The following is a 12688-nucleotide window of genomic DNA, read 5'->3' on the forward strand; positions in this document are numbered from 1 at the left end:
CAGCTTCCTGTGAGCAAACAAAGCACTTATTTTCCCAACTTGTTTCACAAATCCCATATTGCATGTGTTCAACCAGGAAACCAGAAATTCAGAAACCAACGATAAAATTATCACAGTAGCAGAGAATTTACATCACAAGGATGAAACAGAAATCAAGGAAGAGGAAGGAACATATGCCCAAAAATCGACTGAAGTGGAGATGCTACAGTCAGAAAGAGAAGGTAATTAGGTTTTGAAATATTAGAATCAAATATGACTCCAAATCTTAAATGCAGAAACAAAGATAATGAATATATTAATGCCAGGTGTTGAGAATAAAGAAAATAGGGATTGAGATTAATCTCCCTTGTGTATAAACCACACATAGGGTAATCTATTTATAATAGAGAGAGGTACAAGTAAAAAAAGTAACTGAAAATAAAAAGATTAAATAGAAGATATTGTTTGATATTGTGGTTATCAATATCTAACAATATCTTAATAATATCAAATAATATCTAACACTCCCCCTCAAGCTGAGCATACAAATCGTATGTGCCAAGCTTGTTACAGATATAATCAATTCTAGGCCCCCGTAAAGACTTAGTAAAAATATCTGCTAACTGATCACTTGAGTTAACAAATTCAGTTTTGATGTCTCCAGACAAAACCTTTTCTCGAATGAAATGACAATCAATCTCAATGTGTTTGGTCCTCTCATGAAAGACAAGATTAGAGCTAATATGAAGAGCAGCCTGATTGTCACACACAAGTATCATTTGAGTAACATCTCCAAATTGTAACTCTTGAAGCAATTGCTTAAGCCAAACAAGTTCACATACAGCTGAGGCCATAGCTCTATATTCTGCTTCTGCACTGGATCTTGCTACAACACTCTGTTTCTTACTTTTCCACGAGATCAAGTTACCACCAATGGAGACACAATACCCAGATGTAGATCTTCTATCAGAAGGAGATCCTGCCCAATCAACATCTGAATAGCAAACAACTCTTGTATGATTATTAGAACCATATAACAATCATTTTCCAGGGGATCTTTTAATATACTTCAAGATACGAATGACTGCATTCCAATGATCTTCACATGGGGAATTAAGAAATTGACTTACCACACTGACTGCAAAAGAAATGTCAGGACGAGTAACGGTAAGATAATTTAATTTTCCAACTAATCTTCTATACTGCTCAGGATCAGATATAGGCTCCCCCTGATTTGGTAGAAGTTTAGTAATGGGATCCATGGGTGTATCAACAGACTTTGAACTCACCAACCTAGTTTCCTCCAGAATATCCATGGCATACTTTTTTTGAGATATAACAATACCATCATTGGATTGTGCCACCTCAATACCCAAGAAATATCTGAGTTTGCCAAGATCTTTTGTCTGAAAATGGTGACAGATATGTTGTTTCAACTGAGAGATGCCATGGTTGTTACTCCCTGTAAGAACGATGTCATCAACATATACTATCAAGTAAACACATCCAGCACTCGAGTGTTGATAAAAAACATAATGATCTGTTTCACACCGAGTCATACCAAATTGTTGAACAACATTGCTAAACTTTCCAAACCAGGCCCTAGGAGATTGTTTTAGGCCATATAGTGATTTGCGAAGACGACATACCATCCCAGAAGACTCCCCCTGAGCAACAAACCCAAGAGGTTGCTCCATATAGATTTCTTCTTGCAAATCACCATTGAGGAAAGCATTTTTAACATCCAGTTGATAAAGAGGCCATTGTTGAAGAGCAGCCATGGCGATAAACAAACGAACAGAAGCCATCTTTGCCACGGGGGAAAAAGTATCGCCATAATCCAAACCAAAAATTTGAGTATAACCTTTGGCCACAAGACGAGCTTTGAGGCGATCAACAGTACCATCAAGTCCAACTTTGATAGCAAACACCCACCTGCAACCAACAACAGATTTCCCAGACGGTAACAGGACCAAATCCCAAGTTCCACTGTTATGAAGAGCATTTAGTTCATCTGTCATGGCCTGACACCAACCAGGATGGGCTAAAGCTTCACAGACAGTTTTTGGAATGGTCACAGAAGAAAGAGAGGAAAGACATGTATAAAAAGGTAATGACAAGCGATGATAACTCAAAGCAATATAATGGGGAGAGGGATTACGAGTAGAACGCATACCTTTTCGGAGGGTAATGGGAAGGTTAGACTCAGGTGTTAGAGCCGGAGGAGACAGAGCAGTTGGCACTTGAGTGGAGTCACATGGTGGTAGTTGTGATCGGTTTCGGCGACTATAAACTTGAAGAGGTGGTGGAGAAGCGGACTGTGGAGCAGGAACCGATGGTGAAGAAGACACAGTAAGAGGGTCACAAACAAGAGGAACATTAAGGGTATTAGAAGAGGTGTCAGGACTAGATGGAGGTAGAGGTGAAGTTTGACTCTTAAAATAAAGGGAGAACTCATCAAAGGTGACATCTGCAGATACAAAATAACGATTAAGAAAAGAAGAAAAACATTTGTATCCTTTTTGTGATCTTGTAAACCCTAAGAAAACACACTTATGTGATCTAGGAGAAAGCTTGTCAAGACCAGGACTGAAATTATGAACAAAACATGTAGACCCGAAAACTCTTAGAGGTAAGGGATGAAGAGGGTCATGAGGAAATAAAATGGAATGAGGGATGTTATTCTTTAAAACCGAAGAAGGCATGCGATTAATAAGATAACATGCAGTAAGAATAGCATCACCCCAAAAATGTTCAGGAACCGCTCCATGAATTAAAAGAGTGCGAGTGGTTTCAATAAGATGTCTATTTTTACGTTCAGCTACACTATTTTGTTAAGGGGTATAAGCACAAGAAGTTTGATGCAGAATACCGTGAGAAACCATAAATTGTTTAAAAGAATGAGAAAGATATTGACAGCCATTATCACTGCGCAAAACTCTAATAGAAACACCGAACTGAGTTTTAATTTCATGAAAAAAAGATTGAAAGATATGAAATAAGTCCGAACGATGCTTCATTAAAAATAACCAAGTACATCTAGAATAATCATCAATGAAAGTAACAAAATATTGAAAACCTAATGTAGACTTAACGCGGCTAGGACCCCAAATGTCAGAGTGAACCAAGGCAAAAGGGGATAAAGCACCACGTGTGACACTACGAGGAAAGGAAGTACGACTATGTTTGCCTAATTGGCATGACTCACACACCAAATGAGATAACTTGGACAAGGCACGGACAAGCTGCTGTAACTTAGCAAGGTTTGGATGACCTAACTAAGCATGAAGAAGAGAGGGAGACTCCATAACTGCACCAACTTGTGTAGAAGGACGGAGATGATAAAGACCATGAGACTCACATCCTGTGCCAATCACCTGTTTCGAACTCCGGTCCTGTAAACACCCGGAATTGTGGGTAAAAGAAACAACACAATCAAGAGAACGAGTTAGACGACTAATGGACAACAGGTTAAAAGGAGACCCAGGGACATAAAGAACATTATCAATGGTTAAAGAAGGAAAAAGTTTAACAGTGCCAATACCATGAGATGAGACTCTAGAACCATCAGCCAGTGTAACAGAAGGTAAATGATTAGGAGAGGATAAAGAAGAGAACAAAGATTTGTTACCAGTAATATGATCAGTGGCTCTTGAATCAAACACCCAAGGACCAAGAGAAGAAGATCGAGTCAGACCAACAAAAGATGTACCTGTGTGAGCGATAGATGCAATGGAACTAGAAGACTCATGATCCTTATACCATTTGAGAAATTTGTTGAACATAGCAGGTGTATCAGGTGAAACAGAAGGAAGATCCTCAGTAGAGGAAGGTGGGGAAAGGTTGGTCTGAACAACTGCAGCAGAGCGAGGAGGATGTCCATGAAATGCATAACACTTGTCAATCTTGTGACCTGGCTTGCCACAATGTTCACACTCATGTAATGCATAACACTTGTCAATCTTGTGACCGAGCTTGCCACAATGGTCACACTTAGGACGCCCTTTTCCCTGTTTGCGAGGGCGAGTCCGGTCATCGTGGTGAGATACCAATGCAGAAGAATCATCAACAGAAGCAGGTGTATCAGTGTTAGGTTGTTCTGGTACACGCAAAAGAGTAGAGCATGTTGAAGTTAAGGTGGGGACAACCGGGGAACCCAAAATTTGATCACGAATATGTGAATATTTATCAGCAAGCCCGTGTAATGCTCCGAGCATGAAGAACTTTGAGCGTTGTTCGATCTCCGTGGCAGGGTCGGGGAAGGAGGCAATAATTCATTGAATTCATGAAATAGAGCATGAATTTTGCCCATATAATCAGTCATAGAGTCTTGATGTTTAGAGGAAATAAGCGTTGCAAATTTAGAACAGACACCATAGAGACATTGAGTATCATTGGTGTATAATAACTTGGCATGCTCCCAGATTTGAGCACATGTTTCGTAGGAACGAAAAAGTTGCTTTAACGAAGGATTAAGAGTACCCTTAAGAACCACACATAATTGAGCATCAATGGTTTCCCAACGGTCGTTCTCAGCAGGAGTGAGAGTAGATGTTTTCGGGGCAAGATGATCAAGATACCTCTAACTCTTAAAACATAAGCGGACGTCATATGACCATGTGGCATAATTATGGCCAGTTAACTTGTCAATGGATAAGTGTACATTAATATAGTTAGTGTAGATGGACGGGTCAGACACATTAGAAGAGTTTTCAGAATGGGAAGAGGCAGCGGAAGACGCCATGTAGGAGGCACGGCTTCAAGGTTGCCGGTCAGAATTGGCACTCCAGCAACAGAGGGCTGGCGAAAGTCCGGCAAGGTCCGGCGAAGGTCTGGCGGTGGTCCGGCGGTGGTCCGGCGGCGGTTCGGCGGTGCTCCGGCGGCGATCTGGTAGAGGCGGCGGCTCCAGTGGCGACGGCAGAGGCAACGGCAACGAAAAGAAAAGAGACCTTAAGCTCTGGATACCATGTTGAGAATAAAGAAAATAGAGATTGAGATTAATCTCCCTTGTGTATAAACCACACATAGGGGTAATCTATTTATAATAAAGAGAGGTACAAGTAAAAAGAGTAACTGAAAATAAAAAGATTAAATAGAAGATATTGTTTGATATTGTGGTTATCAATATCTAACAATATCTTAATAATATCAAACAATATCTAACACCAGGAAAAGAAAATGTGGCTCAAGGTGAGAGAAAAATTATTTAATCCACATAAAAATTAAGAAATTATGTTATTTAGATTTCTTTTATGATATTTTGAGGTGCTGCATATGATTGATGTTATTTGTGGTGCCAAAATAGTTAGGATGGCAAACAACATAGTTGATGCCTAAGTACTCTCATTTCTATTAAAAAAATGTTATTTAGATGACACAAACGATACTCACTACTATGTGTATGATGACATACATAGAGATTCTTTTGGGTAGTTGGGGAGCATTTGTGTCACTGCGACTACTTTAATTTTCAAGAGAGCACATAAATCTATTAAAATAGTATGATATGCAGCCTTTTTTATAAATGGCTACTTTAATTAATTCAATTTAATAAATCAGGTATGCCAGTAGATGAAGCTCAACAAACAATGGCGAATGCAGTATCAGTCAGGTCCGAAGCACTTGATGAAAGTAGCCAAGAAGAGATACTGCCAGAAGCATATGTTACAGAGAAATCTAACAAAGAGGTGAAAACACCAGAATCTGTTACTAATGAAGTTGTAGAAACAAACACCACTAACTATACTGAGAAACAAGAGGTCCCAAAGGGTTATGTCAGAGAGAGAGGAAGGATTGGGGATAAATTCAATCAAGAGAAAGAAGTAGAAGGAATTGAAGCAACAAACACTCAGTTACTGGAGGAAGAAGTCCAGATACGATCATCCACTTATGTATCAGTTCAAAGTGATATTAATCAAATACCGCAGCAACAAACAGTAAACGTTAATGAATCAGAAGTGATTGAAATTGCCATTGTTGTTCAGGTCAGGAATTAGTGAAGTAAATAAGTATATATTTCTGTATATATAAATAAAAATCATTTATTTTCCCTGCCTGTTATATAAAATTTATACTTGTACATATTCAAATAGGAATCGGAAGTATCTGAAGCAAAGGACAATGCCAGCAGAGTAATAGAGAATTTAGACAAGGATGAAAGTGAAATCAGAGCAGAGGATGGAACAGATGCCAAAGAGTTGACTGATTTGGACATGTCAAAGTCAGAAACCGAAGGTAACTAAGATTTGAAATTTTATAATCGAAATTGACTCAAAAACCAAAACCAAGAAAAAACACAGCATATATTCATGGGAGGAAGAAATTAGCATCGTTAGATTAGATGACATCAACAGTTTTATAAACTACTATATGTGGATGACAACATAAACATTGTATTCTTTTGTGCCGATATGGGAGTGTTTGTGGCCCTGGGACTACTTATATTTTTACAAAGCTTTATAATGCTAAGATAAAATAGAAAGATATGCAGCTTTTTTGTGTGAATGATAGCAACCAATAGCCAACGCTGTATCAGTCAAAACTAAAGACTAGTCAACAAGTGATACAGCCAAAAGCAGATGATACAGAGAAATTTAACAAAAAGGTGCAAACATCACAATATTTTACGAAGGAAACTGCAGAAATAAAACCACTAATCAGACTGGGAGACAAGAAGAGGTTCCAACATCTCATTCCAGGGACAAAGGTGTTGAAAGAGAGAAAAGTAGATCGAAGAGATGAGAAAACTGTGTGGAATTCTTAAGAGTCCATTTAATATATGTTAATGGTATTACATGATATGATATGCCTGTAAATATAATAAATCTGATTCTAAAAAGATATTCCTATAATTATAAAGATTCTTAGTAAATGACGAAATAAATCAAACTATAAAAGAAGAATAAATCCAAAGAGATTATATAAGATACTCGTAATATTCTAAGAGATAATATCTTCAGATATTTCTTAAATTTCTAACAGAAAAAATTCAAGACGACGGAAAATTCAATCAAAGGGAAAAAGAAAAAAGGATTGACGAAGTAACAGAAATCCTTACACCAGAGGAAGAAGTCCACACGACATCACCCACTCCTGCCTTTGTCAAAAGTCATACCGATATAACTGAGCAGCAAATAGCATTCCATCTCAATGAATCAAATGTGATTGCTACTGCCAAACAAAGCTGCATACCAGAATTTGAACATGACAGAAATCCTACTGTTGTTCAGGTTAGGCATTGGTGAAGTAAAGAGAAAAAATTTACAAATGTATTGCTGTGAACAAAAGCAAATTTACTTTTGTAATCTATTACACAAATCTTTTACTTGCATTGTATGAATTCAATTAGGAAATCGAAGTATTTGAAACAAAGCACAACATCGACAGAGTAATGGAGAATTCAGACAAGGAAAAAACTAAAATCAGAGAAAATGAGAAAACAGATGCCACACAACTGAATGAGGAGAGTGGTCAACAAGACAAACAGCTAGAAGCAGATATTACAGACAAATCTAACAAAAAGGTGAAAACACCAGAATATGTTACAGAGGAAAATCTAGAAACAAACATCACTGATTATGCTGAGGAAAAGAACAAAAGTCCAACAGATCATGCCAAAGAGAAAGAAGGGATTGAGGCTATATTCAATCAAGAGGAAAAAGAAAAATTAATTGAAGAAACAACAAAAACACACTCAGAGGAGGAAGAAGTCCAGACACATGCTCCTGCCTTTGTCCTAGGTGATACTAATCAAATTCCGCATCAAGAAACAATGCATGCTAATGAATCAAAAGTGATGGATAATGCCAAGCAGAGCTACATACCAGAGATTGAACTGGATGAAAAGGCCATTGTTTTACAGGTTAGGTATTATTGAAGTAGACAAGTAAAAATTTACTATATATTTCCTTTCTGTGAACAAATAAAAATTGTTTATTTTTATAACCTGTTAGCAATATTTTAAATTATATTATATAAATTCAACCAGGAAACTGAAGTATCAGAGAGCTTGTACAAAAAGGATCCAACTGAAATCAGAGTAAAGAAAGAAATAGATGCCAAAAAATTGACTGATTCGGAGATGCCAAAGCCAGAAACCGAAGGTAATAACTTTTTGAATTTTAGGAATGACTTTGATCGAAAATTCTAACCCAAACAACAAATAGAAAGTGTATATTCATCCCAGGAAAATAAAAATAGACACGGGATATTTGACTAAAGAAATTATTCAAACCACATAAAATGATGAAAGAAAAAAAAAAAAAAAAAACTAGTGTCATTCGATGACACATAATTTTACTCACTACTATTGTCGATGATAACAGACATAGTAATTATTTCGACAAATAAGGGAGCTTTTTGTGGAACTCTGACTATAATGATGAAAGGAAAAAATAAAATAAAACACTAGTGTCATTCGATGACAGATAATTTTACTCACTACTATATGTCGATAACAGACATAAGTAATTATTTCGACAAATAAAGGAGCTTTTTGTGGAACTCTAACTACATTAGTTTTCAAGAGAACTTTTATACGTACTTCAATCGTAAGATATACAGTATTTGTGTAAATGATTGCTTGAAATATCTCAATTTTATAAAATCATGTGTGCCAGAAGATGAAGAAGCTCTGCAACCAATAGCAGATGTAGTACTGGTCAGAACTGAAGTAGTTGAGGAGAGTGGTAAACAAGAGACACAGCCAAAAGAAGATGTCACAGATAAATCTAACAGGGAGGTGCTAATAAAAAAATTTGTCACTGAGGAGGGTGCAGAAATAAACACCAATAACTGTACCAAGGAACATGACACGGTTCAAGCATCTCCTGCCAACGAACTAGAAGGAACTGATGATGTAAAATTACATGAAGAAGAGGCAGACGAGATCGAAGAAAAAACCAAAACTCAGATCCCAGAGGAAGAATTCCAGACAAGTTCACCCACTCCTGCCTTTGTCCAAGATGATAGTGGTCAAACTTTGCAGCAAGAAACAGTGAACATTGATGAATCAGAAGTTCTTGATAATGACAAGCACAGCTGCATACCTGAAATTGAACTTGATGGAAAGTCCACGGTTGTTGAGGTAAGCCATGACTGAAGTAAAAGAGTAGAAATTTACATGTATATCAAGCTTCATCTGAACAAACAAAATATCAGTTATTTTCCTAACTTGTCTAACAAATATTTTGCTATTATTACGCTGCATATATTCATCCAGGAAACTAACAATCCAGCAATCGAGGACAATATCAGCACAGGAGCAAAGGATTTAGACAACAAAGATGCAATTGAAGTTAGGGCAGAGGAAGGAACATATGTCAAACAATTGACTAATGTGGAGATACCAAATTCAGAGATCAAAGGTACTTAAGTGTTCAGGTTTTAGAAGCAAACATGACTCAAAACCATAAATGAAAAAAAAAATAACAAAGGTTATATTCGTGCTAGGAAAATAAAAATAAAATCAAGGCTTTAAACAAAAGAAAAAATTATTGAATTCACATACACAAACAATTTTAGTCGCTACACTACTATATAAGAATCATAACAGAAATAGCAGGCTTTATTAAATGATTGCTTTCCATAACACGTGTATAATAACAGCTGTGCCAAAAGATGAAGCTCTGGAACTAATAGAAAACATAGTATTAATCGGAACCGAACCAATTGATGAGGGTAGTCAACAAGTGATTCAACCACAAGCAGATGTGAAAACACCAGAATATGTTACTGCAGAAACTAGAGAAATAAACACCACAAATTATAGCAAGGAGCAAGAAAAGGTTCCATCAATTCATGCTGAAGATGAAGGGATTAAGAATAAATTCAATCACAAGGAAGAAGCAAAAGGAATTGAAGAAGCCACAAAAATACAATCACTGGAGGAAGTGCAAACAAAATCACCCACTCCTATCTTTGTCCAAGGAGATAAAAATCAAGTTCCGTATCAAGAAACATTGCCCGTTGATGGATCAAAAGTAATTGATAATGCCAAACAAAGCTGCATACCTGAAATCGAACTTCACAAAAATTCCTTGGTTGCCCAGGTTAGACATTCGAGAAGGAAACAAGTAAAATTTTACATATATATTAGCTTGCTGTAATCACACAAAAATAATTTATTTTCCGAAATTTTATAATAATATTCTACACAATCATCCAGGAAAGTGAAAAACCTGAAACCAAGAACAATGTCAACATAATAACAAAGAATTTCGATGACAAGGACGCAAGTGAAATCAGAGCAGAGGAAGTATCGTATGACAAACAAGTAACAGAAGTGGAAAGATCAAAGTCATTGACAGAAGGTAAATAAGTTTTCGAAATTTTGAAAAAAAATTGGCATGAAATCCTAAACCGAGAAACAAATGTAATTCATACATTCAAGAAAAGAATACAAAAATAAATCATGAGTTTAGAAGAAAGATGCCAAATATTCATAAAATAACATACCCTAGATAACAGGAATTTTGTGGGCCAATATGAATTCTTTTCTCTCACTGGAACTACTTTAATTTTCAAGAACTTTTACATGCAATTAAATAGTAAGATAGCCGCATTCAAGTTAATGATTTCATTATCTCTATTTAAAATAAAAAAAATGTGCCAGAATACGAAGTTCCACAACCAATAGCAATTACAGTAGCAGTTGGAACTGAAATAGTTGATGACAGTAATCAAGAAAAGATACAGCACGAAGAGGACGTTTCAGAGAAAAAATCTAGCAACGAGGAACAATCACCACACTATATTGATGAGGACACTGCCCAAATAAACACTAATAGTTATCCTGATGAACATGACAAGGATCTAACACCTCATGCCAAGGGAAAAGAAGGGATTGAGAATGAGGAAAATTTGGATCAAACGGAAAAAGCCAAAGGTATTGACAAAACAAGCAAAATGAAGATACCAGAGGAAGAAATCCAGATAAGATCAACACCACCTGCCATTGTTCAAGATGACATTGATCAAATCTCGCAGCAAGAAATACTGCATGTTGATGAATCAAAAGTTATCGAGCATATCAAGCAAAACTGGACACCAGAAATGGAATTTGACAGAAAGTCCACAATTATTCAGGTTAGGAATTACTGATCTAAAACGATTAAAAATTTAAAGATATAAAACATCTCTTTTGAACAAACTAATAACATTCATTTTCCAAAATCATACAAATTTTACCTTATATTTTGTGAAAATTGATTTATGCTTCCGTTTATATTTTCTTGTACAGAGGACTCATAGCTGGCAATATATTTTACTTTTATTGCGTAGGATCATTGATCCTGAATTGTATGGATAGATTATATCTATCATAAATTAGGATTTTCAGTTATTAAGTCTTCATATTATATTTAAGACCAATTGCTCCCCTATGAATAATATTAGAAACAGTTTTTTGGACATGGTACCAATGCTATTAAATCCCTGAGAGCATGTATAATCTCATGTGCAGCCAGCATTGGTGCAAAACCAAACCCCTTTCGTTCTTCTACTGTATTCATCCACACAGCTTGCATTGCAGCAACACCGCAACCCTTCCTTTCTTCCACTGTATTCCTTCTAGGCTTGCAATGCCATACTTCAAACCTAAAAAATGTCCGATACTCAAAATTTGACCCACCACAGACTTCAACACAGGAGATTCTAAGATTAAGGGGTTTACTGGACACATTAACAAAATTTTGCATACTCAGGTAATTGCTCCTTACCATTCGTAGGTAAGATTCCTTACTTTTGTGCACTCAACGCCTTAAATTCATTTCAAGAAGGTGTCTTGGTAGTTTATTCTGGAGCCACAAACCACAAGACTCAACCATTTACTGGGTTTATATCTTTTGGACCTTGTCCAAGCAACAAAAAAATTACACTTGCAAATGGAACTTTCATTAGTTATTGGAGAAGGAGATATTGTGAAAAATGAGAACAATCAGTATCTTTTGCATCAGAGTATCTTTTCCTACGACCTCGTAAGTACAATCTCCTTCAACAACTCTCCACATTTTTCCCGGACTTTAAGAGATTAAATCACCTTGTACATCGAGTCCTTCAATGTGTATCCTTCAAGTTCATTTTAATCATAGGGGGAAACCCGATCCTCTACCTATTAAGTGCATATTTATAACTTGCTCGCTTAGCCAAAAGGGATAGATATGTTACCAGAGTCCTATAAAATGATTCCTTCTGTCCTATGATGTCACCTTGGATGAAAATACACAACATTTTCAACCTTATCTTCAAAGGGAAAGCTCATGCATTGAAGATAAGGATAATTCATTCTCAACAAAAAACTTCATTCTCATAAAGTTAAGTCCCATTAACATTCCACCATCTATTGAGTCTAAAACTTCACTGGTCTTGTTGCTTCTCGTATTCATTTTCCTTCTTTGTCAAGTCCAAAGATAACTTGGAAACAAAAATAAGTGTTATCCATCCAATGCAAGAATACTCATGAAGGAGGAGGTCTATTATTCAGTCACTACAAGTCCATGAATATGAACCTATACCTGAAATATCTAACATTAAAGAGGAATGGAATATGCCAACCATTGAAGTTTAGGATCTTCCATCATGGTATTTTCATCTCCCAACAAAAGTGTGTTGGACTTATTGGCTGCCTTGTTATCATTTGTATCCTGTAGAAACTAATGTATTATTGACCAAAGGGCTCAATGGTGCTCTTCAGTCAATTGTTGGCAATTTG

At 36.4% G+C, this 12688-nt stretch overlaps 1 protein-coding gene across 23 annotated transcripts in view; it reads left to right on the top strand.

Annotated features, from left to right (window-relative positions):
- Positions 1-12688, top strand: part of LOC114184829 (titin) — a 44694-nt gene that overhangs the window by 16170 nt on the left and 15836 nt on the right. For 19 of the 23 annotated variants that reach the window (XR_003604616.1, XM_028072144.1, XM_028072152.1 and 16 more), the window contains 11 exons: positions 77-221; positions 5539-5963; positions 6072-6213; positions 6961-7208; positions 7328-7840; positions 7967-8081; positions 8598-9064; positions 9200-9344; positions 9586-10028; positions 10145-10289; positions 10592-11064. Coding sequence is in view for 22 of the 23 variants with exons in the window: in XM_028072144.1 (XP_027927945.1) it covers positions 77-221; positions 5539-5963; positions 6072-6213; positions 6961-7208; positions 7328-7840; positions 7967-8081; positions 8598-9064; positions 9200-9344; positions 9586-10028; positions 10145-10289; positions 10592-11064 (3261 nt within the window). In the remaining variant the exon portion in view is untranslated. The remainder of the gene's footprint in view (positions 1-76; positions 222-5538; positions 5964-6071; positions 6214-6960; positions 7209-7327; positions 7841-7966; positions 8082-8597; positions 9065-9199; positions 9345-9585; positions 10029-10144; positions 10290-10591; positions 11065-12688) is intronic. The other 4 variants (XM_028072156.1, XM_028072148.1, XM_028072160.1 and 1 more) reach the window with 4 other exon arrangements.

This window comes from Vigna unguiculata, chromosome 5 (genome assembly GCF_004118075.2).
Source record: "Vigna unguiculata cultivar IT97K-499-35 chromosome 5, ASM411807v1, whole genome shotgun sequence".
In the NCBI taxonomy this organism is placed as follows: domain Eukaryota; kingdom Viridiplantae; phylum Streptophyta; class Magnoliopsida; order Fabales; family Fabaceae; genus Vigna; species Vigna unguiculata.